This window comes from Sminthopsis crassicaudata, chromosome 2, assembly GCF_048593235.1.
Source record: "Sminthopsis crassicaudata isolate SCR6 chromosome 2, ASM4859323v1, whole genome shotgun sequence".
NCBI lineage: Eukaryota > Metazoa > Chordata > Mammalia > Dasyuromorphia > Dasyuridae > Sminthopsis > Sminthopsis crassicaudata.
Genome location: NC_133618.1, coordinates 591,108,876 through 591,136,836, shown reverse-complemented (window position 1 = coordinate 591,136,836; position 27,961 = coordinate 591,108,876). Strand labels below are relative to the sequence as shown.

Below are 27,961 nucleotides of genomic sequence, written 5' to 3'. Positions count from 1 at the left end.
ATCAACACAACTTCTCATTTCTGATCTGAAGATCACAGGTATTGATTGCTCCCATACCAGTATGAGGGAAACACTAAGTTTCAAGAGTGTTACCACAAGCTATTTTTTTAACATTTTAACTTTTTTTTTTTTTTTTTTTTTTGCTTTTAAGCTACTTTTTTTTAACTTGCTAACCTTGTTTTTGTGTATCCTACCCTCAAAGTTAATAGATACTTTTTTCTTTTGGTTCAAGAAGCTTCCTACTACTATTTATAATTTAAATAAAGGCCCTTGAAAATAAAAAGACACAAAACTCTATAATAGTCATTATTCAAGAGTGGCAATAAAATTAGAAATACTTCTGAAAAGTTTAGAGAAAACAGTAATTTAAAATTCATTGAATTACTTAACTTGGGGTGCAGGGCACAAAAACTATTTTCTTCTCTTAACTAGGCATTATTTCTATATATTCATCACTTTTACTATCAAGCAATTTCTTCCCACAATTTTAGAGTCCCTCTACTATATGAAAAATCACAAACACAGAATTATGAAACTTAAAAGCTGAAAAAGATTTTAGGGATCACGTAATCTAATCACCTCATTTTTTATATCAGGAATTTAACACTTAGCGAGAGAATGAATTGGCCAAGTTCACAAAATTTTTAACAGCATAGCTTAGTTTAAAACTAAGGCCTTCTGATGCCAGGTCCAGTACTTTTACATTATACTGTATTACAGAAGGGTGTGTATGTCAGTGTATCTGTGTTTTGGTGTATAGATGCATATACATGAGTATTTGTGCTTATTTGAATGATTGGACAGTGTAATGTTCTGTTGTCTCTAAATTGCTATTGTTCTCTGGGAGGAGATCTCTTGGGGAGCTTCTGGGGAGGCAGCTTTAGTTTTAGTTCCAGTACCAGTAATCCCCAAAATGCAGCCAGGAGTTAAAGTCCTTTACTGTCTCTTCCAAATCTCCTCTCCAGCTCCTCTGAATGCAAAGCTTCTAGCCAGCACCTCTGAATCTCCTAGAGTGTGGGATTGTGGGTTTCCCAGAATTCAATCCTAGATGTGAATCTCTCAGAAGTCCATGCACAGGCTTTTCCTTTAGACTTGTGAATCTGCTGGACTTGGGAATCCACTGAATCCTGGCTCTGAATCTCCTCAAAATGTAACGTTCTGTTATCTCTAAATTGCTATCCTTCTCTGGGAGGAGATCTCTTGTAAGAATCCTAACAGGACAGATAGGTAGAAGGATGGATGAATAAAAAAGAGTTCTGAGCTTGTGACTACAAACACAAAAACTAGACAGTCCTTATTCCCAAGGACCTTGAATTCTAATGTGGAGGGAGTTAAGGAAGGGAACAATCTTTTATTAAGAATCTATTATGAGCTAGACACCATGCTAAGTGCTTTACAAATATTTGTCTCACTTGATCCTCAAAACAATCTTGGGAGATAGGCTCTATTATTGTCACAATAGATACAATACTGGGCCTGAACTCAGGAAGAGTAATTTTCCTGGATTCAAATGTGGCCTCCGACATTAACTATGTGGCCCTAGGCTAAGTCACTTAACCCCATTGTCATCAGTTTCCTCATCTAAAAAATGAACTGGAGAAGGAAACGACAAACCACTCCAGTATCTTTGCCAAGAAAACCTCAAATGGGGTCACAGAGTCAGACAGAACTGAAATGACCAAACACCAACAAGGTTCTATTATTAGCACCTTTTTTTATTTGAAAAGTGAGGCAGATAGAAGTCAAATGGCTCAACTGGACATAACATAGGCAGTAAATATTTGAGAATGAATTTTAGCACTCTATCCACTGAAACACCTTGCTCTAACACATATAGGCAGGAGGAGTGTAGTAAATGTCTAACAACTGGCTCTCTTTCACATTTAATCTTCATTATTAGCATTTTCTCCATAATTTTATTAAATCTAGACAATCAACAGTCAGCAAATTATTGATTTTGGAGGTATTAATGGTCACTTTGTAAATTTAACAATTTGCTGAATATAAATGGTCTCCAGTACATTCTTTTTTTTTTTTTAACATTTTATTTTTTGATTATAGTTTTTATATACAAAATATATGCATAGATAATTTTTCAACATTGACTCTTGCAAAAACTTTTGTTTCAACTTTTCCCTTCCTTCCCTCCACCCTCTCCCCTAGATGGCAGGGAGTGCCATATATGTTAAATATATTAAAGAATATCTTAAAAACAATATATGTATACATATTTATAGTTATTTTGTTGCACAAAAAAGATCAGATTTAGAAAGAAGGTAAAAATAACCTGAGAAGAAAAAACAAAAATGCAAGCAAACAATAACAGAGTGGAAATGTTATGTTGTGGTCCATACTCATTTCCCAGTGTTCTTTCTTGTTTCCAGTACATTCACAACACATGGGAAATGGTGACTAGAGAAAAAAGCTGTCTTGGTTTGAGGAACATCAGAGGAATAGTGAATGGATCCAAAGGGCATTTGATTGGCATAGCTTTTCCAATAGTACTGAGTAATTACTTTTCCCAGAGTAAGATTAAAAGGGAATAGAAGGGTAATGATGGGGAAGGAGAAATAGATTGGAAAGAAAATGGCCATGGTATAATATATTTGTAGCTGCTTGCTTCCCCATTCCCCAATTATGATCAAGTTGCCCTATCAAATAAGAACTGTTTAAACACTGTTTGTTCCCAGTCCTGTGGGGGATGAAAAATCCCTGCTTCTTAAACATTTAAAAATGTAGCTGGGTGGCTAGTTGTACACTCATGAACTAGCAGCCAATAGTCAGAAGCAATATAGAATATGGATTGTGATTATGACTATCTTTATCAGGAAAGAGAAGGATCTTTCTGGGGGTGGAGTTAATCAGCAAAGGCTTCATGGAAGAGATTGGTTTTGAGGCTGATAAGAAAATATATGATCTTTCCTGGTCTAAGACTTCCCATGACACCTGCCATGTATTATTTTATAACTCAGTGTCTGTGCATTGTATATTCCCCATTCCCCTATAAGCTATCTGTTTTATGAGGGCCTTAACATTTTATCAGTCCCTGGTTCCTAGCACTATATTCTTCATTTAAATGCTAAGTAAATGTTGATCTGATTTGATTTTAAATTGAGGAAGAAGATTCAAGATGGGAAAGGAAGGGGGGCACATCATGAATAAAATATAGCTGTGGGAAGTGATTTCTAAATTTTCTGGGGAAAGCAGGCATTTTCCTTGCTTACCTCCTGTTCTTTGAAGAACTTTTGTCCATTTTCCGCTTTGGAAGTTGCTTTTCATTCTACCAGTTCCATGAATTTCACTTTCCTAAAAGTGACTCTCTAAAATGATCTTTTGCCATTTGCTATTTCTTATGCGTTCTTCACAGTCCTTATCTATTCTGATTTTCCACTCTACACAGGTCTCTTTTAATGATGAGACTATTGTCATTTGCTGTGTTGATGCTGGCTTCTTACATTTATTTCTCCCCTTCCCCTTCTTCATCCCCTCTCATCTTTGCTGTTCCACATAGCAAAGTGAATCTGAAAAATAATTTATGCAAAGCCATTTCCTTTTCTTAATAAAAAAAGAAGAAAAGAGACTCAGAATAGCACCAGACTTGTGAAATTCCTAATAGTCCATCTGTTTCTGTGAAGTTATCTAGTTTTAGTGACCGCCACCCTTAATTTCACAGTGGGATCTATTTTTGTTTTGTCTGTCTCATGTTTGAGATTCTCTATTAGAAAGAAGGTAAAATAGTACTTATTGTACATTCTACTTTTTCTGTGTGGTCCTTTCTTCTCTGCCTAATAAGTCAGTTAAATGGCACACTGGATAGGGTTTGGGACTTGGAGTCAGGAAGACCTGAATTTGAATCTTGCCTCAGATACTTACTAGCCATACAACCCTGGGAAAGTCATTTAATCTCCCAACCTCTATAAAATGGGGATAAATAATAATAGCAACTATCTCACAAGATTACTATAAGGATCCAATGAGATGACATGTAAAGTGCTTTGTAAACTTTAAGTTATTATGTAAATGCTAGCTATCATTATTGCTCCTGTTTTATAGAAAGAAATTGAAGTCATAGAATCTAAGATTTGGAAAGAATCTCAGAGGTCATCTGGTCCAACTTGTGCCTGACAAATAATCCTCCCTACTACATCCCTAATTAGTGGTTATTCAGTCTCTACCAAAAGATTTGGGAGAGTGGATGTTCTGCTTTCACTTGAGGCAGCCCATTCCATTTATAGTCAGTTGTATTGTTGTTTGTCTTTATAAAGAACTTTAATTTGTCCCTCCACAGTTTCCATTCTTTGCTCATGAACCTGCTTTTGTTCCCCTGCATAAATAAATCTAATTCCTTTTCTAAATAACAACCTTTCTGTTCTGAGCATGTTGGGGGAGGGGGGAAATAAGGTATTCTGAAGTCTTGTGACAGTTAACAAAAAAGAATTTGAATCAGTCTTAACATAGAAGTGATATTCCACCAAGAAGCTAGAGTATTTGGCTTAGGGAAACTCAGCCCCTTTTATCTCCAAATGGAATTGATTCTGGTCAGCAAAGGAGGATCTTGTGACTTGGACAAGCTCTGGACAATCCACCAAATCTGAAGGCCCTAACTTTACCTGGCTGGACCATCTTATGCTCTTAGGTGATCAGAAAGTCATATCAATAAAGTCAGGAATATGTATTATACAAGGCATATCTTGATTCAGTCCCTGGGCTCAGTCAAGTCCTGGGGACATTAGGAAAAAACAACTTTCACTGGGGAAGAGATTAGCATATTACCTCCATCACACATTTACATACTTAAAGATAGTGATCTTGTCTTAGCATATTATGCTGTTTCATTTCCCCCTCCCCAACTTACCCCCAGGTTTGTGAATACAAAATTTAGTTGTTTAGTCTTCTGATTTTCTAACCCCATTTGGAGGTTTTCTTGGTAAAGATACTAGAATGGTTTGCTATTTTCTTCTCTAGTTCATTTTTCAGATGAGGAATCTGAGACACATAAGGCTAAGTTAGTTGCCCAGGATCACACAGCTAGTAAATGTCAGAGGCCAGATTTGAACTAGGGAAAATGAATCTTCCAAGCTCCGCATTCTATTCCGTGTACCACCTAGCTGCCCAATTTTCCAATTCCTTCAATTGATCTTTATATGGCCTAGTCTGCAGTCAGCTCACCATTCTACCTCCTCTTCTAGATGAGTTCCAGTTTGTTTATTGCCTTCTTGAAAAATGACTCTCAGAACTGAAAACAGTATTGCAGATATGGTCTGACCAGAGTAAATAACAACCAGAATTTTTATTTAGTCATATGCTTAATTCAAGAAAGATACAAAGATTGAATCTAGGTTTTCTAATTCCAAGCCTAGTGCACATTTTGTCAATAACAATGCATATGGTAAATACTCAATAAATTTTGGTTGACTAGATCCCAGTATGTGCTTTGCATAGATCTTTATGTTAAAATTTGTATAGGGAAGTGATTGTTCTAATTGTCAGTGCCTTCCAAAGAGTCAAGTCCTGAGGTTTCTTTGGGCTTTGTTTGCAGGTTTTTACAGCCTCTCTTCTTTTCTTTACTTAGGCAAGTGAGGGATGGCATTATGCTGTATTATTGGTCTTTTTGATCAATAAATGTAAGAGTCTTTACTCAGGTTGCCAGGAAGTACTGCTGAGTTGGATCATTTAGTTAATGTGATGAGTTGATAGGCTTATGCATTAATATAAACTGTCAATTTGTGATTAAATGTATTTTAGACTAAAATTAACTTTTTCCAAAAGGAAACAGAAGACTGTATATTGTTATAGGAATGAAAATACTAGAACAATAATGGAAAGCCTTTTTTATTTTAACTATTATTGGTTCAACTATTAACTGTTTAATACATTTTCTCCCAAGTAAGAATACTTAAATATTTGGGAAAATAGTGTTAATTATATTTATTGAGTGCCAGAAAAAATGTTACACAAATGCTGAGAATTAAGGGAGTGGACTATTTGAGTTTCTTAAGTGCCTAGTATTATATGGCTTTTCTAGCATTTATCCTATCATTCAGGTGTCACCAAAGTATTGTAAGTAAAAAAAAAAAGAGCTTTCCATATTGTTTCTACTTGGATAGATCATTTCATCCTTGTGGTTATTTCCTCTGATCACACAAATTGCCATAACCCATTGTGTCCTATATCTTGAGAAACTCTGGAGCATGTCTTCTCAGAGTTCACCACAGATGATCACCAGAACTGGGTATCTTCCTTCATAGGGATGAAAGACAACTATTTCAAAAGAGATGAGAATTATAATGTCCTTAAAGATTGGCCACCTTGGTTTCAGCTTCCTCCTTACAAAATATATTTTGAATTGCTATATTGTTATTTTGACTTCTGGCCTCCATCAATTGCAGGAACCTTAACTTCTGTCTTGTTAGTCCTGAAGCTAAATCTCTGTGGGTTTGGTTTAGTCTTCCTGTGATTGCTGGCTTATGGTGTAACATTCTGTCATTTATTTCTTAGTTGGAAGCAGGATAAATTTTTTAGATTTTTTTTTTAATGGAAATTTGCTCCTCCTACATGCTTAGACCAAGTATATACATGTGATCCCAATGGGAGTTAAGTAAATACAGGGCCAGGAGTAAGCAAAGGTATTGGTTTTAGGCTGCTTTTAGATCCTGAAAGATGAAAATTATCAAAATTACTGCAGTTGGAATGCCTCAATAAGTGTGAATTGCAATCAATTAGTATTAATAGATCATAGGCTTTAGAATTGGAAGAATCCTTAGAGATCAAGCAGTCTGACTTACCCTTTTTTAATTATAAGGAAACAGGCCCATAGAGGTTTTGAATTTTACTTAAGTAGTGGAAGCTTTTGAACCAGATTCTTTGACTGCAAATCAATCATGCGCCTTTCCTGCAACCAAATTGTTAGTGGTACTCATATTTCCTGGTCTCTTGTGACCCAGCCACAATTGCTGCTTAATCACCTTCATCCCCACCTCCTCCATTATCCAATATCCCTCAGAGGACAGACTCTGTCAAAGTTCACAATTGTCATGCTCTATGATCAAAAAATACAAATGCTGATCCCAATGTTGCTAATAGTAACTGTTACATCACTGTCATCTTGGGTCTTATTTTTCATTCTTGCCTATAGATTGTGTGTGTGTGTGTGTGTGTGTGTGTGTGTGTGTGTGTATATGTATTTTCTCTGGGTAACACTGGAATTATGATGCTGTCAAGTCTTCTCAGAAGGACGCTTTCATTTCTGGATCTGGGGAAATGTTCCAAGTAAAAAAGAAAAGATTGGGGGCAGCTATATGGCGGTGGATGGAGCACCAGCCCTGAAGTCAGGAGGACCTGAGTTCAAATCTGGTTTCAAACACTTAACACTTCCAGCTGTGTCACCCTGGTCTAGTCATTTAACCCCAATTGCCTCAGGAGAAAAAGTCTTTTTCTTGCAGTCACTAGGGGAAGGAAGATGTTTAAAAAAATGAAAACAAACGCAAAAAACTATTGACAATCACTTGTGAATTTACTGTGCTATGGTAACTACTGGCTAAAATAATTCACATATAGGCAGTGATAAAGCCTCTAAAGAAGCCTGGGGCCTCTTGGTTCTCATACCGATGAAATTTGAAAAATCTCATACCAATGAAAAAATTAAAATCTGTGCCTTATTAATATGGAAATGAGTTTTGTAAGATTTCACATATATAATTGATATCATAGTGCTTTTCTTCTCAAGGAGCAAAGGAGGGAACTCAATTTTTTTGAAAATACATGTCAAAAAATTTAATATAATTGGAAATATTTAGCAAAATATATATATATATATATATATATATATATATATTTCCTTTAAAAGAAATATATGCCTTGTAGTCAACTTTGGGCAGAGATTGTGACTCTGGGTCTCATAGCTAGTAATCATCAAAGGCAGAATTTGAAACTATATCCTTCTGACTCCAGGTCTAGTATTCTACTATATGATGATTCCTCTTCTTTAGAAAATTGACGTAAATATCTTTTTATTTTGCAGAGTATTTTCATAACCCATTTTCTTTTATTCCACATGTGTGTGCATATATGTGAGTCTATGATAATGTGTTTGCTGAGTGATGGTTCAAATTGTTTCTGTATGTAGTATGGCGTATGTCAATGTATTTGTGTATAAACATAGGTGTACCCTTGTTTCTGTTCATGGTTTAGAGAACAAATTAATAGTGCATATCTGATTAAGTAGGTCTTAGCTAACCAAAGTCCTACCTTGTCTTTTGTTTTAGTCTTATATATAGGGTCACTTGGAACTGTAAAGAATCTTAGAGGTCATCTAGTCCATTTTATAGTTGAGAAAACTGAAACAGAGAAGTTAAGTGATGTGAACATGATCACATAGATGGCAGAAATGGGATATCAACCAGGCCTCTTGATTCAAAGCCAGCCAGCACTCTTTGCCCCCAATAGTGCCTCAATAATATTACTTGCTGACATCTTGCATTCCTAGAGTCTCCTTCCCATTGGATGCCAAGGTAGTCAAATGGTCTGCTTGGAGTTCAGGAGACATCTGCAAATTCTATCTTGCTTAGGGAAAAGTTGTATACAATACAATTTCCAGTAAACTTCAGAATAGCCAAAGTTGATTTTCATTATGAAGAGTTTTGTGTTTGCCTATGGAGAGGTCAAGGTATTCTCCTCAGATTGTCTGAAGCAAGGCAGTTCAATCCCTCCTGGATCTCCATTTTAACATTTGTAAAATGGAGATTGAATATTCTGCTGCTTCTTCCTCTCAAAGGACTGTTGTCAGGATTAGTGAATTAGTGGTTGTAGAGCACTCGGGTAAAAAATAGCAAAGCTTCAGAGTGGCTATTAATAATAAATCAGTGCAAGATATATCTGTGAATATGTTCGGGCAGATTTCCCAGAGCTCTGACACTATCAAAGGGAAGAATGACAAGCAGAGTTTTTCTTTTGAGGTATGTGCTCTGTACTTGCTCAAAGATGTGGCCTTATTGTTTTACTTAATAGAGTTAATTTTATGTAGATAGATAGTTGAGCTTCTTTTTGGAGGCACCATGATCCTCCTGTTCACATGTTCCATGAGTTTATTTTTCAGTTGTTTTCCAGGATCTGAATGATGGCTCATTTAAATGGGTTTCATGAAAAAATATATCTAAATAGGCTGCTGGTTACAGTTTCTTATACATGGAAATCATCATCACCTGTTAGATGCAAACTTCATGAAATCTCTCTGGGATGACAAATTTAAGCTCAGAGGTAGGGGAAGAAAGAAGTTATATGTGCTTTTTTTTTTTTTTTTTTTCTTTTTGATGGTAAAAAGGAACTGGAAACACATTGAGAAATTGCTGGGCAAATTGTGCTACATATGGAATGTGCTATATATGGAACTTAAAGGAATATTATTATGCCATAAAAAATGATAGCTATAAAAATTTTAGGGAGATTTGGAAAAACTTGTGTGAATTGATCCAGAGAGAAGAAAACCAAATAGAATAAGTAATAATCATAATTATGCAAATAAAACCAACAGAGAAGACATCAGAACTCTGATCCATGCAGTTGCCAATTGAGGCTTTAGAGGACTGACAGTGGAGTATGCTTCTTTGAAGATGCAGAATGGAGTCAGGCATTGTCAGGCATAGTCAGGGTGCTGCTTTATTTTGATTAAATAATTTTAATTTTATTATTAGAGGGACTCTTGAGAATTGGGGAAATTATTGGGACATAATGGCAGTGTTAAAAATTAATTAAAAGAAAGATGCTTCAATGAATGGAAAATAGAATAGTAAGAAGTTTAGGAACTTCAGCATTTTGCATTAATTGATAAATTTATTCTCCTATGTTCTAATGGATTGATGGTAAAGGAAGATGACAAGGGAGAGAGTTTAAATCGTTGATCTTCAAAGTGATAAATCCTTCAGCCAGTGCTATCTGCTTTATTGCTTTTCTCTGTACTCTCCTTCTCTGGGGTTGGATGGGAACTGAGCTGTGACATATAAGGCTGGAATAGGTGCATCATGCCTCCTGCCCAGTCTTTAGCACCTTACCTCCCCAGAGATGCTCAGGGAAAGTGCTGACTGGTTCTTTTTCTGTCCTCAGCTCTTTCTCCCACCCTCAAGGACAGACTGTACCCTAATTACCAACCACTGGAATAGATGCCTCTGACCACAGCTTGCTTTGGTCCTTCTTTGCTTGAGCCTGTCAGAATAAAATGCCTTCCACTTTTGTAATGACTAGACAAGTTTTTTAACCATGATGAAAAGAATAAACTTTTCTGGCTCACTGCACAAACATGAGGAAGGAGAAAGCACTACATGTGAAAGATGTAAAAGATTATTTTTCTCATATTAATGCAATTCATGGTTGCTCAGGTAGATTGGGTTTTTGATTCTGAATCCTCTTACTTGGTATTGCTTCTAGTTCTAAGTCAGTGGTAGTTGGACCTAGATATCATGAAATACATAAAAACTGCATTGGGATAATTAAGACAAGTGACTAAGTAGCCTCTACAGGTGACTGCCCATATCTGGTTTTTTAGAACAACTGAATCATGCAAAAATCACTATTCAATTTGTTGGGCTAGTGGCTCAATTTATATGGACTTCATAGAATTAAATTTCTTCTTCTTCTTTTTTTTTTTTTCCTTCCTTTGAAATTCCCTGAACCTGCATCTTGGGAAATCTTGCCTATAGTCTACTGTTAGAGAGAAATTTGAGATATTTTCTGTCTGCTAAACTAATTATGTTTTAGCTCTGAGTGGCTTGGTGCAATCAATCCTGAATGCTCAGCACATTTTATGTAGTATCTGAATTATTAATGGAGATGAACTGGAAGAGAGAGCTTGACCGTCTTATTCTGTCCGAAGAAGCCTTTGGCTGGTCTGGCTAAAGAAGAGAGGTTGTTTCTTGCAGAGGGATGATGGAGGAGTCAGGCCTTCATGTGGAGCAGTATCCCGATGGGAGTTTGTGCCAATATGCACAGAAAATTACAGCTTGCTTTGGAGGGATAGGTAAGACCCCTTGAAAGTTGGGTTCCACTAAGATAAAGATTGAGACTAAGATGCTCATGTTCAGTATAGCCAACCAAGTGTCACAATCCACCTTTAGTTTATTTTTTGCACACTGACAGGAATGAGGACCTAGCTATCATGGATATATGGAAAGCCTGAATGTAACAAAACTTAAAATGACTTGATGATCATTGCAAGTCTGGACACTGGTTCAAACCTCTTATTACAGTGACTGTCCTGTGTACTCTCATTTTAGAAATTGTTTCTCTGCTTTGATATCTTCCTGTTTAACTGTGTAACTGTAAGTGTTAAAGAGATAGTAGGGGATCTTCATTCTTTTGCTCAATCAGTAAAGAGTTAAAAATTCATAGTTTAAAAAATTACCCTATTATTGATGGAGCTAAAGATAAGGCTTTGAATCATTTGATTAGAAATTCAAATGTACATATTTCATTTCTTAAGAAAAATTGTTTTAAAGTAGATTTTTTTACATGATTTTCCTCATTGGAAATAAATCTTATAATTTAAATTGAAGACATTTCTTTCTGGGGGAGGGAGAGCACAATTATTAAATATAATAAGATAATATATTTAGAGAAAAAACAAAGTTCAAATCTGAAGTAATTTGAACTGTGATTTGAGAAGTAGGTAATGTAGCCCAGACATTTAATTGTGCAATGTAGTGTTAAAGGTGGCATAATATCGTGGAAATGTACTGGATTTGGAGTTAAAGGAGCTATGGGCTCAATCCTACTTCTAAGATGTACTAGCTATATGACTATAGACAAGTCCCATAACCTTCTGACTCTTAGCGGGTTCATCTTAAAATTACAATAATAATATCTGTCGTACTTACTTTTGAGTTGCTGTGAGGTTAAGTGCAATAGTTTATTTATGTGGCTTTGCAAACCCTAATGTGCTACATCAGTGTTAACTATTAACATAATTAACATATTAACATAATAAAATAGAGGTTCTGTTAGAACCTCTTTGAGATACATCTGTCACCCATTTTTCATTTTCTCTCTAGAGTTTGGATCTTGGTTGTGTTCTTTGTTTTTCTGATGGATTTAGAAACAAAATACATCAGATTAAGATTTGTATGCCAACCAAAAAGCATTGGCTCAAATATTAAGTCTTTGTTTATGTAGGTTGTCTTATATATCATTTGAGAAGGTTGGAGGATTTTTTGCACATACCTGCCTGCCACTAAAATGAGTCTTCACTGACTTCCTTGCTTCAGTTCCACTCTTTATCTCTGCCTGGGTTCTACAGCATGTTGTAGCCTGAGAAAAGTGTATTGATACCTCAATGAAAGAGATGGGAATGCTGGAGGATCTTTAAGTGTTTGCTGCCCAAGACAGTCCTGGGAGTCTAGAGAAGAGAGCCCCGAGGCAGGTCAACAGAACCAGCTCTTTCAGAATTAAACCTTAACATTTGTTGGGTGCCCAAAGAAAGTCATGCAGAAGGATATGAGTTAGAAGGTGACCCTTCAAAGGAAGGTAAGAAACAAAAGCTCAGTCTCAAAGTGGTCCATGTTTGGACTTTCAACCATGTTTTCTTAGATGACATCTGTGAGATCTGCTGATAGTCACTCTGTGCCTCTACATATCCTTCTGAATTTTTGGAGACTGTAATGTTGTTTTACAGTGTCTGCTGCAGGACTTACCTTTTTATCATTGTGAAATGTTGGGGGCAGGTAACTAGAGAGGTTTTCCATGGCTTTGTTGTCAGACTCTCTAGAACATGTGATAGGGAGAAGCTTTGGGGGCATAGCCATAACAATGTTGTCTCTGCATTGTCTGCGTTATTGTCCTTCATTGTGCAGTCTTTTCTTTGCTGTCTAGAATGTAGTGAGGGGAAATTATTATTTTCCTTCTCCTCCCCCTCCAGCTTCTTCAGGGCTCCTACTACATAAAGCTGGGATTGTAGTCACTTCATAGCTAATGCAAATCATTCCCAGAAAACCCTTAGTCAGGGATTGTTATAATGGAAATAAATTTCAGCCAGGAAATTCATTTACAGTATAGCAAATTGGGTTCTAGTCCAGGTTCTTTTATTTGCAAGCTTTGTGACGTTGTTCTAATCTCACTACTTCTAACTTCAAATGGCTTTTGCCATCTTTAAACTGAAAAGACTTGGTCTAGAGGATTTTTAAGGCCCCTTCAAGCTTTACTATTATATTTTATAATACTTCAACATAGTTTTTTAAATTTAAAAATCATAGTAGGAAAAGCACAGTGCCAGAAGATGAGACATAATTTTATTTACTTGTGACTATTGCACAGCTATAAGTTATTCTTTATTATTATTACACTTAACCTTATGTAGGTAGATGTGTAAGAGAAGTAAATGCTTGTTTTCTAGCCTATTATTTTATATATTAGCAAATATTATTATCATACTCTAATATCATAAAACTTTATAAATATTTTAAAACTACAAAACCTGTTTCTGCTATTTTTTTTTTTTTTTGCTTGGGTTTGATTTTTACAAAGGTGCAAGAAAAACTAGCTTAAACTTACATAAGGTATACAATAATTTTCAGTGTGAGACACATTGGTTATATAAATATAGTATAGGCTTGATAAGAACGGATTAGTTTGCATTTGATCTTTAGTGGTTGGATCTGATTGAATCCTTTCACCTCTACTACTTTATACGCAGAGGTTGGATATGGTGGAGATTAAATTGAATTAAGGATGTTATTAGCATTAAGTTAATGAGGGGAGACATAAAAAAAAAAAGAACAGAATCATCTTTGTGGACAGAGTTTCCTTTGGAATTTTGAAAAGGTCTAGGTTGTCTTTTGCCATAATTTCAACTGAATCTGCTTTATAGGTATAGAATTAGATCACCCAGTCTAACATTTTAAAAAAGAAATTAAGATGCTTGCCTAAGGATACAGGTAGTATGGCATAGCTGGTTTTCAAATTTAGGTCTTTTGACTGCAAATCAATGTTCTTTTCACTGTCCAACCCTCTTTCTCTGTCTCATTTTCTTATTGTTGAGGAAAGAGTGATTCAAAGGAATTTTGAGGTTAAGGAAAAGTGAAAAAAAAAATCTTTGCTGGAAAATCTCTATGACATCAAAGAACTTTCATTTTTTTATCTTGAAATATTTTCTTTTTTCACATTTATTTATTTTATTTTTAATTTATGGAATAAAGCATTCCATAACATAATACAATAAAAAATAATTGTACAAGTAACTGCAAATCTATAGTGTGCAATTTGCTATTCCTTTTAAATATATAATAGTTGTCATGTAAATTTCTTTTTTTTCCTTCCCACCTCGCACTAGAGATGGCTACCATTAGACAAAATAGGTGTGTATATATGTGTGTGTGTGTATGTGTGTGTGGTGTGTGTGTGCGCGTGCATGCGTAAAATTATTACGTGCAAACTTCTATTCAACAATTCTTTCTCAAGCTACCATGTAGATGTAGGGAACTATTTAATAAGAATATGAGGATGAAATATATATTTTGGTGGTTGTGTGTGTTTCCATTAAAGTGCCATATAAGTAAGTAAACATATACAAGTAAATATATAAATATGAAGGGAGTTAATCAAGGGAGGTGAGATTATGGTTGTTACTTTGCATCTTCTTATAGAATGTGATTTTTTTTGTGTGTGAATATTCAAATTTTCTGTGGAGTAGAATAAAAGTTGTCCTATACATGTATCTCTTGCTACTTTGAGTATCTTACAGGATCTTGGGGACTCTTTTATGCACATCTGTAAATTCCTAGATATGATTTACAAGCTAAGATTTCCTGTAGTAAAGCCTGAGTGGAAGTCTAATGAGCCAAAAAGGATCACAGATAAGGCATATGATACTTGGGGTATCTTGCAAGACTGAACTCAGTATATGTAAATCCAGAGTATCTGATGCTGAACTACAGATTACATACAGATGTGTATATGCATGTATATGCTGTTTATATGTGCAAATATGCATGTGGGTATTTTGCTATACTTTTATAGAAAGAAACTGAATATACTAAGACCAATTGCAATTGAATCCTCATATATCTCAGTTGCATTTTTCCATTTTACCTTTACCTTAGATATTTATACATATATGTGAGACATTTTCTGTAGTCTGAGTGACTTGTGGCTCCAGTACTCCTGGAATACTGGTCACCTGACCAGGGAATCATAAGACCTTGAAGGTAATCCCTTAAAATCCCTTAAAAACATATCCTTCCTAATCTTCTTTGTTGGACAATGAAAGAGAAAAAGAGGGAGGCATAAGAGACAAGTGCTGTAAGGAAGCCTTATTTTCTTAGACACTTGGATCTTGTCTTCTTGCCTTTGACTTTGTACTATATGTAGAAATGCCTTCCTTCCCTTCCTTAAAATGCTTGAGGAAATTTTGTGGATTGGGGAAAAGCAAAAATCTATCATCTGATAGAGCCAATTTCAGGGGCTCATTCAGGAGCAGGCCGGTGATTGAGGACATGAGAGTCACTGGAGTACCATGTCCTCCTCCCAGAAGGGCTACCATCACTCATTTGCTATATCTGCAACCAGAGGATTACTGCTTATGTGCTCACTTATTCAACAACTTCAACACTCTAGGTAAGCATTGGAGGAGTCGGGCTGGAGTCTGGTCTATGCTGTTACATCTGGTGCCTATCACAAAATGCAGCCAAAAACTCATCTGTTGAAACTTGTCCTCTAAACAAAGCACTGGGATGTCATATGTCCTGAATTGCTGTTCCTGAAAGACATAAGAGAAGTCCAGTCAGCTAGATATAATCTGAAAGCAAAAATTTATTTTTTGTTCATATTCTATGATCTCAGCAATGAGAATTTCTCTGTTTAAACAATGTTAATAATTTTGATTCTATTTATAAGAACTGTGATGGGGAAGAAAAGATTTAGCTCAGAGAAAGTGCTTTTTTATTTTGTGACAAAGGATGAATGGAAGAAGAAATATGTAAGATAACATATTGGTATCCAGTGAGGTATAGCTTAAGTGAAGTCAAAAGACCAGTAATGAGTCCGAGGTCCTTTAGAGACCAAAGCAATAAGGTTCTTCTCCTGGATGTGTGTGTGTGTGTTTGTGTGTGTGTGTGTGTGTGTGTGTGTGTGTGTGTGTGTGTGTGTGTGTGTGTGTGTTTGTGTGTGTGTGTGTTTGCGTGGGATTGCATGAGAAACAGAAAGAGAGGGGGAGGGAAGAAGGAAGAAGAGAAAGAGTAAGAAAAAGAAGAGAGAAAGGGAGAAGAAAACTTATTAAACACTAACTAAAACATAATGGTACATTGGAGTGTTAGTGTAAAGGACAGGAAGAAGTTGAGTTAAGATGGGGATTACCTAGAAGGGGGAAAGATCTAAAAAAGAAGAGTTTCCAACCTATTTTAGTACAGGTCAACTTCAGATACTAGATGGCTAGTATTGAACTAGACTTGAGTTGGCTCTGCTGCTTGACTCCTTTGTGACTAAATAATTTGCTTCCACTGCCATAAAATGATAAAGCCTAAAGTGCTGTGTTGGTGTGGGTGTGATTAGAAATGCTAGAGGGCAGTAATTTGTTTTTCATTGTAAAAGAGGAATTATTAGCAAGGCATTGTTTTATGCATAATATCCTGTTTTAGGACAGGTTCTTAAAGGAAGTGCATCCTCTTGCTTTCATAAATATAGGCTAACAGAGCCTCACTGGGTGTATTAGAAACAGCTGGAAAATGCTCTAGGATACATGCAAGATCTCCAGCTGCTTTTGACTTTAAATATGATGCTAGCTTATTGTAAAAAAAAACAAAAACAAAAACATAAAATTGTCTATTTTTTAAAGTGTTCTCACTTAGATATCATTGTTCATCTAACAAGTATTTATCAAGCATCTACTATGTGTAAAGGAAATGTCCTAGGTTATGAATTAAGAGGTCAGATGTGGTTCTTACACTTAAAGAGCTTGCATTAAAGTAATTCATAGCAATTTTCTCAAGTGGGCAGAGCAAGCATGTCTGTGTCTATTTTTAAATTAGATGAGAGATTGGCAAGAGATCCTAGAGATCAGGAAAAAGTAGTTTAAAAATAGCTAGTACATGTGCCTATCAATATATATGTTTCTCTATCTTCTCTGAATCCATTTTTATCCCATTGTCCATCCTTCCATCTATCCATTTATCTATTCATATCTCTCTCTCTCTCTCTCTCTCTCTCTCTCTCTCTCTCTCTCTCTGTCTAACTGTCTATCCTTCTGGGTCCATTTTTATCCATCTATAACTATATTTATATTTTTCTACTTGAATCCATATCTATTCTCTATTTGTATGTCCATTTTTATCCATCTATAGCTATCTCTATGTCCATCTTTAGCCATCCATATCCATATCTAACTGTGTATCTCTTTCCACCTATATGCATTTATCTTTCCTCTATGATCTTTGGCAAATTCCTTTGGACCCATTTTCCTCATCTTTAAAATGAAAAAGTTTTATTAGAAAACATGTAAAGTCTATTTCAGCTCTCAATCTCTGATCCTATGTTCTAATAATGTTTGTCTCTGGCTTCGCTAATGATGTATTTAAGGAAGTTGTGAAAACTGTCCTTTAAAAGCATTGCTTACTTAACCAGGGGAAGTTTAGCAAATAAACATTTCTATCCATAGTGGATCTGCAAGGTTAGTTCAACCATAGGATTTCCTTTTCCTCCAAGTAAATGGTCTCCTCTTCAGAGAACTGGATGTATATATGCAGGGAGAAGCCACTAATCTTTCCTTTTAAGGCCTAAACTCCAGATCTATTGAAAGAACATAAAAAGTAAATGAAGAGGCCCACTGCAATTCTCTGCCCAATGACCATGTTGAAGAATTGTACTCCTTATCCCCCACTCTGTGACTCTAGTTTTGAGGTATTAAAAATGTCTGAATATGGTCCTAGACTATCATATTGTCTAATTCTAAGTAGGACACTTTGAACCGAGGATTATTCTGGGCTGAAAACAGATTTAGCATTGTCATCCCGTTAGAGAAAGCCATTCACATTCCAGAAAATTTCTCTGAGTAATCCCATGAATGGAATGATAGTCCTGCTTTAATTAAGGCAGGTATTTAATGTTCTTTCTTTTCCATTCATTAAAATCTTCAGCAGTGACCTATGCTTGGACATTCCCCCATGAGGGCCACATATCCAGACATATCAAATAGTTTTGAGGGTACATGTTAGCTGTCCCATAGAACACTTGCTCAGTGTTAAGATATCCATTAATTATTCCAGGACTGGAAACAACTTCACCCATCAGAATTTGTTTTTTGTTTTTTAATGCACCAGAAAATATTAGATGCATTGCTGAAGACCATGAAACTTCAGGAAAACTGCCCAGATAAACTAAAAGCATCCTGGGGATATGGGAAAAATAAGTCTTTTCTCTGAGTTTCCCCTGTTCTCTTTTAATTAATGACAGTTTTTAAGAGAAAATAGAAAAGCCTATGGTGACAGATGGAAGCATCTGCTACTCCCAGGAGGGAAAAATATTACCTGGTAACAGAATGTTCCTGCAGTGTCCTGGACAGCTCTGCTTTGTTTTGATTGCTTACAGTTTATTTGTTTGTTTATGGGATCTTAATTCTTAAAACACAAAGCTTAGTTGCAGATAGGATTTGTGACCAGTGAAAGCTAATTTCTTTTTTGGTCTAGGGCTTCTTAAACTTTTTTCCACTTATGATCTTTTTTCTGCCCAAGAAATTTTTATGTAATCTTGGAGTATATAGGTATATAAAATAAGCATACAAATCAAACATCGACTGATAATAAATCATAATTTCACAACCCCCACATTCTTTAGAGTTTCCATATAGGGTTTTAAGAAGCCTAAGTGAGGTAAAAGAATTCCTACCTGCCCATAGGGAGTTTGTCAGCTAGCAAAGATAACCATATTCCAGAATAGTGAAAAAGCTGCCAGATACGGTTTTACTTTTGATGATTGTAAAGATCACAGAGATCCTGCTACAATACTAAAGAACACTAAATTGTGTCCTCACTTTTAAGAGAGAAGGGATCACCTGCAAGATATGGGTACTACCTTGACTTTGATTCCTAGTACAATTCAAGAATCTAGATTTTTTTTTAATTACTTATATTTTCATTTCTAACTTAAAAAGAAAAATGAAGCTACTATAACAAATATGTGTCACTAAGCAAAGCAAATTCCCACATTGGCTATGTCTGTAACTGTATCTTATTCTGTGTGAAGAGGCTTCATCACCCGTTCTTTATAATCCTAGTTGACTATTGCATTGATCAATGTTTTCAAATTTTTCAAAGATGTTTTTCTACATCACATTGCCATATTGTATAAATTGTACTTCAGGTATTGCTCACTTTACTTTAATTTAGTTCATATAGATCTATCTTCCCAGCTTTCTTTGTCATCTCTTACTGTGGAATAATAGTCCATAAATTGGTAAACCATAATTTGCTTATTCAATCCCCTAATAGATGAACACATTTTTAGTTTCTAGTTCTTTGCTACTCTAAAAAGAGCTGCTATAAATATTTTATACTTCTGGTTTTTTTCTTCTGTGTGTGATCTCTTTGGGATATAGAACGAGAAATGGTATCACTAGGTGAAAGGATATACACAGACAAGTGACTTTTGGGTTATAGTTTTAAATTACTTTCTAGAATAACTGGATCAATTCACAGCTCTCCCAACAGTACATTAATATGCCTATAGGAAATAATTTAGCATTTTCATATTTTGACATCTTTGCCAATGTGATGGGTATGAGATAAAAATTATAAATTGTTCTAATTTTAGTGATTTGGAACCATTTTTTTTTCATGTGGTTATCAATATCATGAATTTATTCCTTTGAAAATTGTTTGTATCCTTTGATCATTTTTCTATTGGGAAAAGGCTCTTAGCATTATAAAAAATTTAAATCAATTCTTTACTGTCTTGGATATAAGGACTTTATGAAAGAAATTTATTGCAAAGATTCCACCCCATCTCTGCCCCCATTACCTGTTTCCTTTGGAATTTTACTCCAGCAAGGGGCAACACTTTATTGGCTGTTTTGTACTTTGTATCAACAGTGAATTTGACTAGGGGTCTTGATCAGTTAGGGATTATATAGGAAGGCTTCTGAGATCTCTTCCAAATATGACATTCTATTGAGAAAGAGACTGATAACAATGTGGCTAATAATAGAAGTATATAATAAGTGCCAACTAAGTGACACATTCAAGGCATTATTCTGGGTTAAATGTTACAAAAGTAATAAGTAGAATTTTAGAAGAACTTTCTAAGGATGTATAAGATATAGTCATTTAGATATCCAGAAAAACCCAGCAGTCTCCATCGGAATAGAAAGAAAAGATAGAAAATACTACGTTCCCACTTGTATAGCATGATTCTTTTCTAAGCCTGCCCTGAATTATTTTTAAACCTTAGGATTTTGCATTAATGTTCATTTTTCTTGACTGTATTGTAACATTCTTAATAAAGGTATTATCCCATTTTTTTAAGAATTGAAATTTACTGTTTTATTCATTTCAATAACAGGTACTACTTACAAATCAATCCCAATTAAAGTCACAGGGATACCTAAGTCTCCTAAATTTCATTTGTTTGGTATGACTTTGAATCTCGACTTTGAAAAATCTGGCTCAATCCCTAAAATGGCCTAGAAAGAATTAATGTTTGCTACCCTTTGGTCCAGAAGATCCTTGTTGCATACCAACATAGTTCTAGATTATAGACTCACACTTAGCACAGAATCCTGAGCCTCAGATGACATCATCAAGGTGATAGCTGTCAATAAGAAATGATTTTGGGTTCTAGCATGTTCTGAGAGGATAATCTACTTCTCTCTTAGGGCATACAAGGAATACTTTAAAGCATTTATACTTTATAAATATGTACTATCTGAAGTTATAATATATGTAAAATACGACTCATACTTCCAAACTAATTTGAATAACATGACCACTTCATGGGATTTTGTATTGTGCTCATGGTCACACAGTTTACATATATTAGAGAAAGGACTTAGCTCCTAGGATGGTGCTCTCTCTATGCCACCATGGTGCCATTTTATAGGATTGTAAATGGGATCAAAGAATAAAAGCTCAAAGAGACCTTGGAAATCATCTGGTCAAACCCATTCAATTTGTAGAGGAAGAAATGTAAGCCTTAAAGAGGTCAAGTTCAAGGTCCACACATGTGGAATTCAAAACCCAGATCTTTCAATTCCAAATCCAGAACTCCTGTAAAATTGTGTCAAAAGGTTAAAATTAAGGAAATTTTGTTGCATTTATTTCAATTCGGGTCTTTCTTTCCTTTATTCCTGCCAGAAGTTCTTTACAGCTCCTAAGTTTTTGTTTGGTTGCTGTTTGGAAAATTTTTGTCATGCCAGGATTTTTGCCACAGATAGAAACTGAAATGAATCAGAGTATGTCAGGGATACACTGACTCACAACATCCAAAGATGTTTGTTTGTTTGCTGTCCAAGTGGAAAGTGAGGATTCTAATGACATAGCTGAATACTCGAAGGGAGGAAAAAGTAGACTCTAAAATAGCTGGAATATACACAAGCTTATTTGTATCTATATAAAAAAAAAGCATAAGTTGAAAGTTCAGCTGGTTTTTCATAGTTCCATTAGTTGAAAATATGCTCAATGAGTCAACTTTATGACATGGCAGGGGGGGAAAAAGCTAGTGAAATCTTTTTTTTTTTTTTTTTTTTTATATTGAACCTTTTGATTTCACTAGTGTAAGGAACTCCCAAAGAAGGTATCAACTGAAATCACCATCTACTCTGAAACTTAAAGTCGTAGCAAGTTGCTTGGGGCATTGAGAGTTTAAATGACTTGCAAAATTTAAAGATAAATATAATAGAGGGATGGTAGATATTTCAAACTCTAAGATTGGCTCTCTATTCATGTTGCTATATGATCCCTCTTTTATGCTAGATTTATAGAAGCATAATATCTATAATGAGGGATTTACTATGTACTGCTATGTCCTGTACTGGTCATATTGCAGAGTTTTATAGGTTTAGACTGTCTGGGATCACAGGAGTTATTTGGTTCAACCCCATAAATTTATAGGTAGAAAACTGAGGTTAGAGAAGCTAAGTGACTTGCTTAATTCCTATAGGGGGAGTAAATAGGAGAGCATAATCTTGAACCCAGGTCCTTTCATAGCTAGTCAATTCTGGATGGCATGTTTTAAAAGGGATTAAAGTTGGGAGTGTATCTGGATGACAGTCTATCTATTACAAGGAGGTTAAAAAGACAAAGAAAGGCAGACTATACGTCAAAATATTTAAACAGCATTATGATAGTAATAAAGAAGTGGAAAGTAGATCTTCATTGCTCATGAGATGGCTATTTAAAATGGGATACCTACATAAGAGAATATTACTATGGTATAAGAAACCATAAATATGAAAAATACATAGATGAATGAGTGGGAAGTCATGTGATCTAATACATATTACCGTGCTATGTATTTTACAAATATTTCATTTAATTCTCAACAAGCCTGGGTAATAGGTTTTATTATTTTCCCTATTTGACACTTGAGGAAACTGAGGCAGTCACAGATTAAATGACTTGCCCAGGGTCACACAATTAATAAAACCCAAGGCAGGATTTGAATCAGGTTTTCTTGACTTCAGGCCCATCGCTCTATAGCACTGCCTACTTGCTGCTAATAAGAGGCATGATAACTAATTGAGGTTATTATAGAGAGGAATTCCTTCTTCCAATTTTGATATTCTGCAATTCTGTGGTTTATACTTAATTTTATAATGATTTCATTCCATTGCAGATGATCTGACTGTCTCCAAAAAGGGAGCGGGGGAGGAATGATTCACTGTAATTTACTGTGGCCATTAGTGCTATTTCTAAATGAAGTTTTTATCATGAGAAAATTAGTAGGAACTTTCTGCATAACAAAGACAAAAAAAGTATTGGATTGATTGTTAAAGAAAATGTGTCTACCTAAAGAAAAAAACATATATAATCTTATAATCAGTACACTATCTTGGAGAGAGAGAGAGAGAGAGAGAGAGAGAGAGAGAGAGAGAGAAAGAGAGAGAGAGAGAGAGAGAGAGAGAGAGAGAGAGAGAGAGAGAGAGAGAAACAGAGAGAGAAACAGAGAGAGAGAGAAACAGAGAGAGAGAAACAGAGAAGAACAGAGAGAGAGAGAGAAACAGAGAGAGAGAGAGAGAGAGAGAGAGAGAGAGAGAGAGAGAGAGAGAGAGAGAGAGTCATATAATAGCAAGAGTTTCAGAGTTGAATGCAGAAGACCCAGAATTTAATTCTAGTTCTGACAGTTATTCTCTTTGTGATCCTGGGCAGACTATTTAACCCTCTGAGCCTCAGTGTCCTTATTTGCAAAATGGGAATAATATTAGCTGTTCTTCCTAATTGACAGGGCTGTTGTATGATTCAAGGAAGAGAATCTGTATAAAACCATTTTGTAAACTATAATCTCATCTCTCAGTTGTGGACAATTGTCTTTTAGTAGTCTGAGGGAATTAGAAGGATATTTGGGTTAAAATTTTTCTTTTTCTATTAAATTAGAAAATTCCTATTAAATGAGAACATTTTTCTATTTTCTATTTATGAATTAAAGTGACCATACCTCATTAGATTTATAATCTCTCATCTGTAAAATAAAAATATTGATTGTATAATCACTAAGATCTTTGTCAAAACTACAATTTTTATACTACCCTTAGCTTTAAAAGATATAAGACTCTGTTTTTTGAACTCCAGTGGTGACGTTTTTCACAATCTCTAATCAAATGACCACTCAGGAAACTCTGTTGCTGAAGGTGAATTGGTGTTGAATTAAATTATAGTCTGTAATGTGGTTATGGCATGCCTAAATTATGGATTTGTATCTTAGAATGCTCTGTCTAAGCTTTTTTCCTTTGACCTTGACTGAAGACTATAGATTTATCTTTCTAGGCAGTTTTCAATCCAATTAATTCAGCAAAAATGCTTATTAAGTTCCTACTGTATTCAAGGCACTGGGCTAAGTAGTAGGGGCACTATGCAAGAAAGGACCTGAAAATCCACCTCCCCATTCTGGTGCTGATAGTGTGATTCTATCCAGTCATATAGGCAACAGAGGCAACTTCAAGGTAAACAGGGGCCCATGCTTACAGGCTTTGCAGATTAGAATCAAAGAATTATAAAGCTATGAGAAACCTAAAGTTTACCTAATATATATCCAACACATTGACATTTATATAGCATTTTAAATTTTGCAGAGCACTTTAATGTACATTCTTATCTCATTTAGAGATGAGGATACTGAGTCTCAGAAAAGTTGAGTGATTATATAACTAAAATGCAGAGGATGTAGTAACACAGCCCAGTTCTCCTGGCCTCTAGTCTAGTTCTCTTTCCCAGAAACTCTTTGCTGGCTGAAGAAACTGGATTGTGTAATTCAATGCATCACTGTTGGAAAGATCGCTCTGATTGTTGTTAAGTGCATGGACAAAATATTGAAAGAACAGCCTCCTTCCTTGACAAGTCAGATTACCAGGCTAGGAGTTTAAAGACTTGATTTCCAGCCCCAGCTCTGCCCATAAAATAAATAGTTGTGCGATTTTGGACAAAAAAACTTCTCCCCTCTCTAATTTTCACTTTCATCACTTGTAAAATAAAGAAATTATTTTCAGTGCCCTATAAAAGCTCCTTCTCAGCCCTAAACAACACTAGAATTGCTTATTCTTTTTGATGAAAGTACCAACTACAGTGTACCAGCTATTGACAGATGTAAAGATTTTCTTTATGTAAGTATGGAAGATAGCTATGTGTCTGCACAAATAGCTCTCTTGAAGCAGCTGAAGTATTAGTTGGGGTTTCCCTTGTTTCAGGTTGCTGTAGACCAAAGAAATGCATCAAGGCATTTTAGATGGCACTTCACTGTAACAGAGGGAAACACATACTATTCTGGGTGACCTGCTTTTGCAGGAGGCGCTTGCCATGATGGCAGTGTGCATATTTATGTTTTCCTGGAATTGTTCTCTCAAATCATTGTTAAAAATGCTTGAAGAGAAAGTGTGTTTAGTTAGCAAAGAGTTAGTTCTTTGCTATGTGTTTTGCCAAGACATAACTAGAAGGGGTGGAGGTCAAATGAAAGAAAAAAAAAATTAGGCCAATAGAATGTTGGGAAAAGTTTTCTCTGATAATGAGAAATATTCTATTAAGAAACAGTATCTCCATGGAAACAGCAGACATTCTATTCCCTGGGATGGTTAGTTAAAATGGCCAGTTTATTAGAACTTCTGGAGCTTATTTTTTTTGCATTTGTAAAAGCATGACATGGAAGGTCCATTTAAGCAGTTTTACATGAGGTAAACAGAGATTATAATGTTTTTCAGATGGTAGAATCTGACACATGAAGACTGAAAAAGGAATGATATCAGTAGATAAACTGGAATGTAGATTAAAGCAGAAGATTTTGCATAGGAAAAATAAGCAGAATGCAAGGTCATTTTGAAGTTGGAGTTCTGTAATCTGTATGTCGAACCTAGGAACATTGAGTAAATCAAAGCAGATTAGAAGCATCTCAGTTCAGCAAAAGAAGATTCTTTTGAGTGACCTTTAGCCACAAGATAAGGGTGACTCACAAAAAATGACTATCTGTCTCTAGGACATACTAAGCTGGACCTTACTCTATAAGATTTGAATTGTTTTAGAGATTCTAGGATGTTGCTGTATGGTCCTGTTCACAAAAGATGGAGCCTTCTTTTAATCTCTGTGTGGTGGCCATTGAAGTAAGTTAAACCTCATTGACCTGAGAGGAAATATTCTACTAAAGCATACCACAACATATTCCACTACATAGTCTCACATATTTATGTAGCTGATAGCAAAGCTGTTTGCCTTTTAACCCTGCCTTTAAGATTTCTATTTGTAAACCACTAAGAAAGAAAACAAAGTCTAACCACTATCTTTTATGTATGTACATACACACATATATTTTCTTTTTTTTTAATTTTTGAAGAAACTCAAGCTATTATAGTATTTCTCAGGAGTATTTGATATGCCTAAAATTAGACCACAAACTGTGAAATTTCTTTTATTATCATGGGATCCTACTAATAAGCACTTTCTCTCTGTGGCAAATTGTTTATTGTATACTTACATTGTATTTTTGTATCCAAGTAGCATTAACTTCCAAATAAAGGTATTTATATGTAGTTAAGCTTTAAATATGTACTTGTAAATTATGATAATTTTTTTAAATTGAAAGTCATTACTTGGTTAAATATATGTATATATATGTATGTGTATAGATTTTGTATATATATACATATACATGTATATATAAAGATTTTTTAGTTTTTTGATTCATGAATGTAAAATAATTTTGTTTTAAAAGTAAAGGATTCTACTAACAAGAAATTCCATAGGAATTCAGAGATTAAAAGGGTTTAAAGTTAGTCATTTGAATAAAAGGATAATAAGAAATATCAATAAGACCAAACATTTGAAAATTCTGAATCATAGGATCAAAGACTTTTTAAAAAATTGTTTAAAATTTAGTGAGCACCAAGAAAAGATAACATTTATGTATATAAAGTAAAACAAAATTATATGTGCAAGCTCTAATCTTTAATATGTATAGCTTGCATTTTTAAAGGGGCAGAAAATAAATTCATCATGTCACTTTTAGAGCTGTTTGCTCTGTGTTTTCTTCTGAACTTCTTTCTGTTCTCTTCCTTGCATTTTAAAAAATGCTTCTGGAAACTTCTTCCCTTTTTCATTTTGGCAATACTACCACTAGCTCCACCCCTTTCAAATATTCCTTTTCCAAATAAAAATGGAAAAACACAGTCCTTTTAACAGATAAACATAGTGAAAAGAAAAAAAAAAACAAATTCACGTTTTTGCCATGTCCAAACATGTATTTTTTTATTCTGCACCTTGCGTTTATCAGCCCTGTATCAGAAATTTGGTACATGCTTCATCATCAGTCCTCAGGACCTGTGACTCAGTGCTAAATTGATCAGAACTCTAAATTTTTCCAAGTTGTTTTCAATGTTTGCTACTATATACATTATTTTCCTTGTTCTGATTATTTCACTCCATCAATTTGTACAAGTTTTCTCAGATTTTTCTGGAACCATCTCTTTTGTCATTTTTTTTTAGTACAGTTAATATAATTTGTCCATTCATTTTTCTAGTTGATTACTATCTTTTTTGGGTTTTTTTCCCTATTAAAAAAAACAGCAGTTATAATTATTTTTCTACCTATGAGGTTTTGGGTTTTTTTGTCTTTCAAATCAAAGATTTTCCTTTCCTCAGTTGATGAACAAAGGATATAAACAGACAATTTTCAGATGAAGAAATTAAAGCCATTTTTCATCATATGAAAAAAATGCTCCAAATTACTATTGATCAGAAAAATGCAAATTAAAACAACACTGAAGTACTACTTTACACCTGTCAGATTGGCTAAGATGTCAGGAAAATATAATGATACATGTTGGAGGGGATATGGGAAAACTGCAACACTAATGCATTGTTGGTGGAGTTGTGAATAGTTGTGCTTTGGAGAGCAATTTGGAACTATGTTCCATTATATGTTCAAATTATAGGGCTATAAAAACCATACATACTTTTTGATCCAGCAGTCTCACTATTGGGTTTATATCCCAAAGACATAATAAAAAGAAAAAATCCCATATGTGTAAGAATGTTTGTAGCAGCTTTTTTTTGTAGCGGCAAGGAACTGGAAATTGAGAAGATGCTCATCAGTTGGGGAATGGCTGAATAAGTTATAGTGCATAAAGATAATGAAATATATTGTTATATAAGAAATGACGAGCAGGCTGATTTCAAAAAATCCTGGAAAATCCTACATGAACTGTTGCTAAGTGAGCTGAGTGAGCAGAACTGGGAGAACATTGTAGACAATATCAAGATTATGTGATGATCAACTATGACTGATTTGGCTCTTCTCAACA

General features: G+C 34.9%; 1 protein-coding gene across 4 annotated transcripts in view; it reads left to right on the top strand.

Moving 5' to 3' along the window:
- ABLIM1 (actin binding LIM protein 1) overlaps nucleotides 1-27,961 on the top strand; it is a 389,888-nt gene that overhangs the window by 126,574 nt on the left and 235,353 nt on the right. For 2 of the 4 annotated variants that reach the window (XM_074295682.1, XM_074295684.1), the window contains exon 1: nucleotides 15,336-15,594. The exons of the other annotated variants lie outside the window; for them this stretch is intronic. In XM_074295682.1, the coding sequence (XP_074151783.1) occupies nucleotides 15,351-15,594 (244 nt within the window). In that variant the 5' untranslated portion in view covers nucleotides 15,336-15,350. Of the gene's footprint in view, nucleotides 1-15,335; nucleotides 15,595-27,961 lie in introns of those variants that run through there. 4 annotated transcript variants of the gene reach the window in all.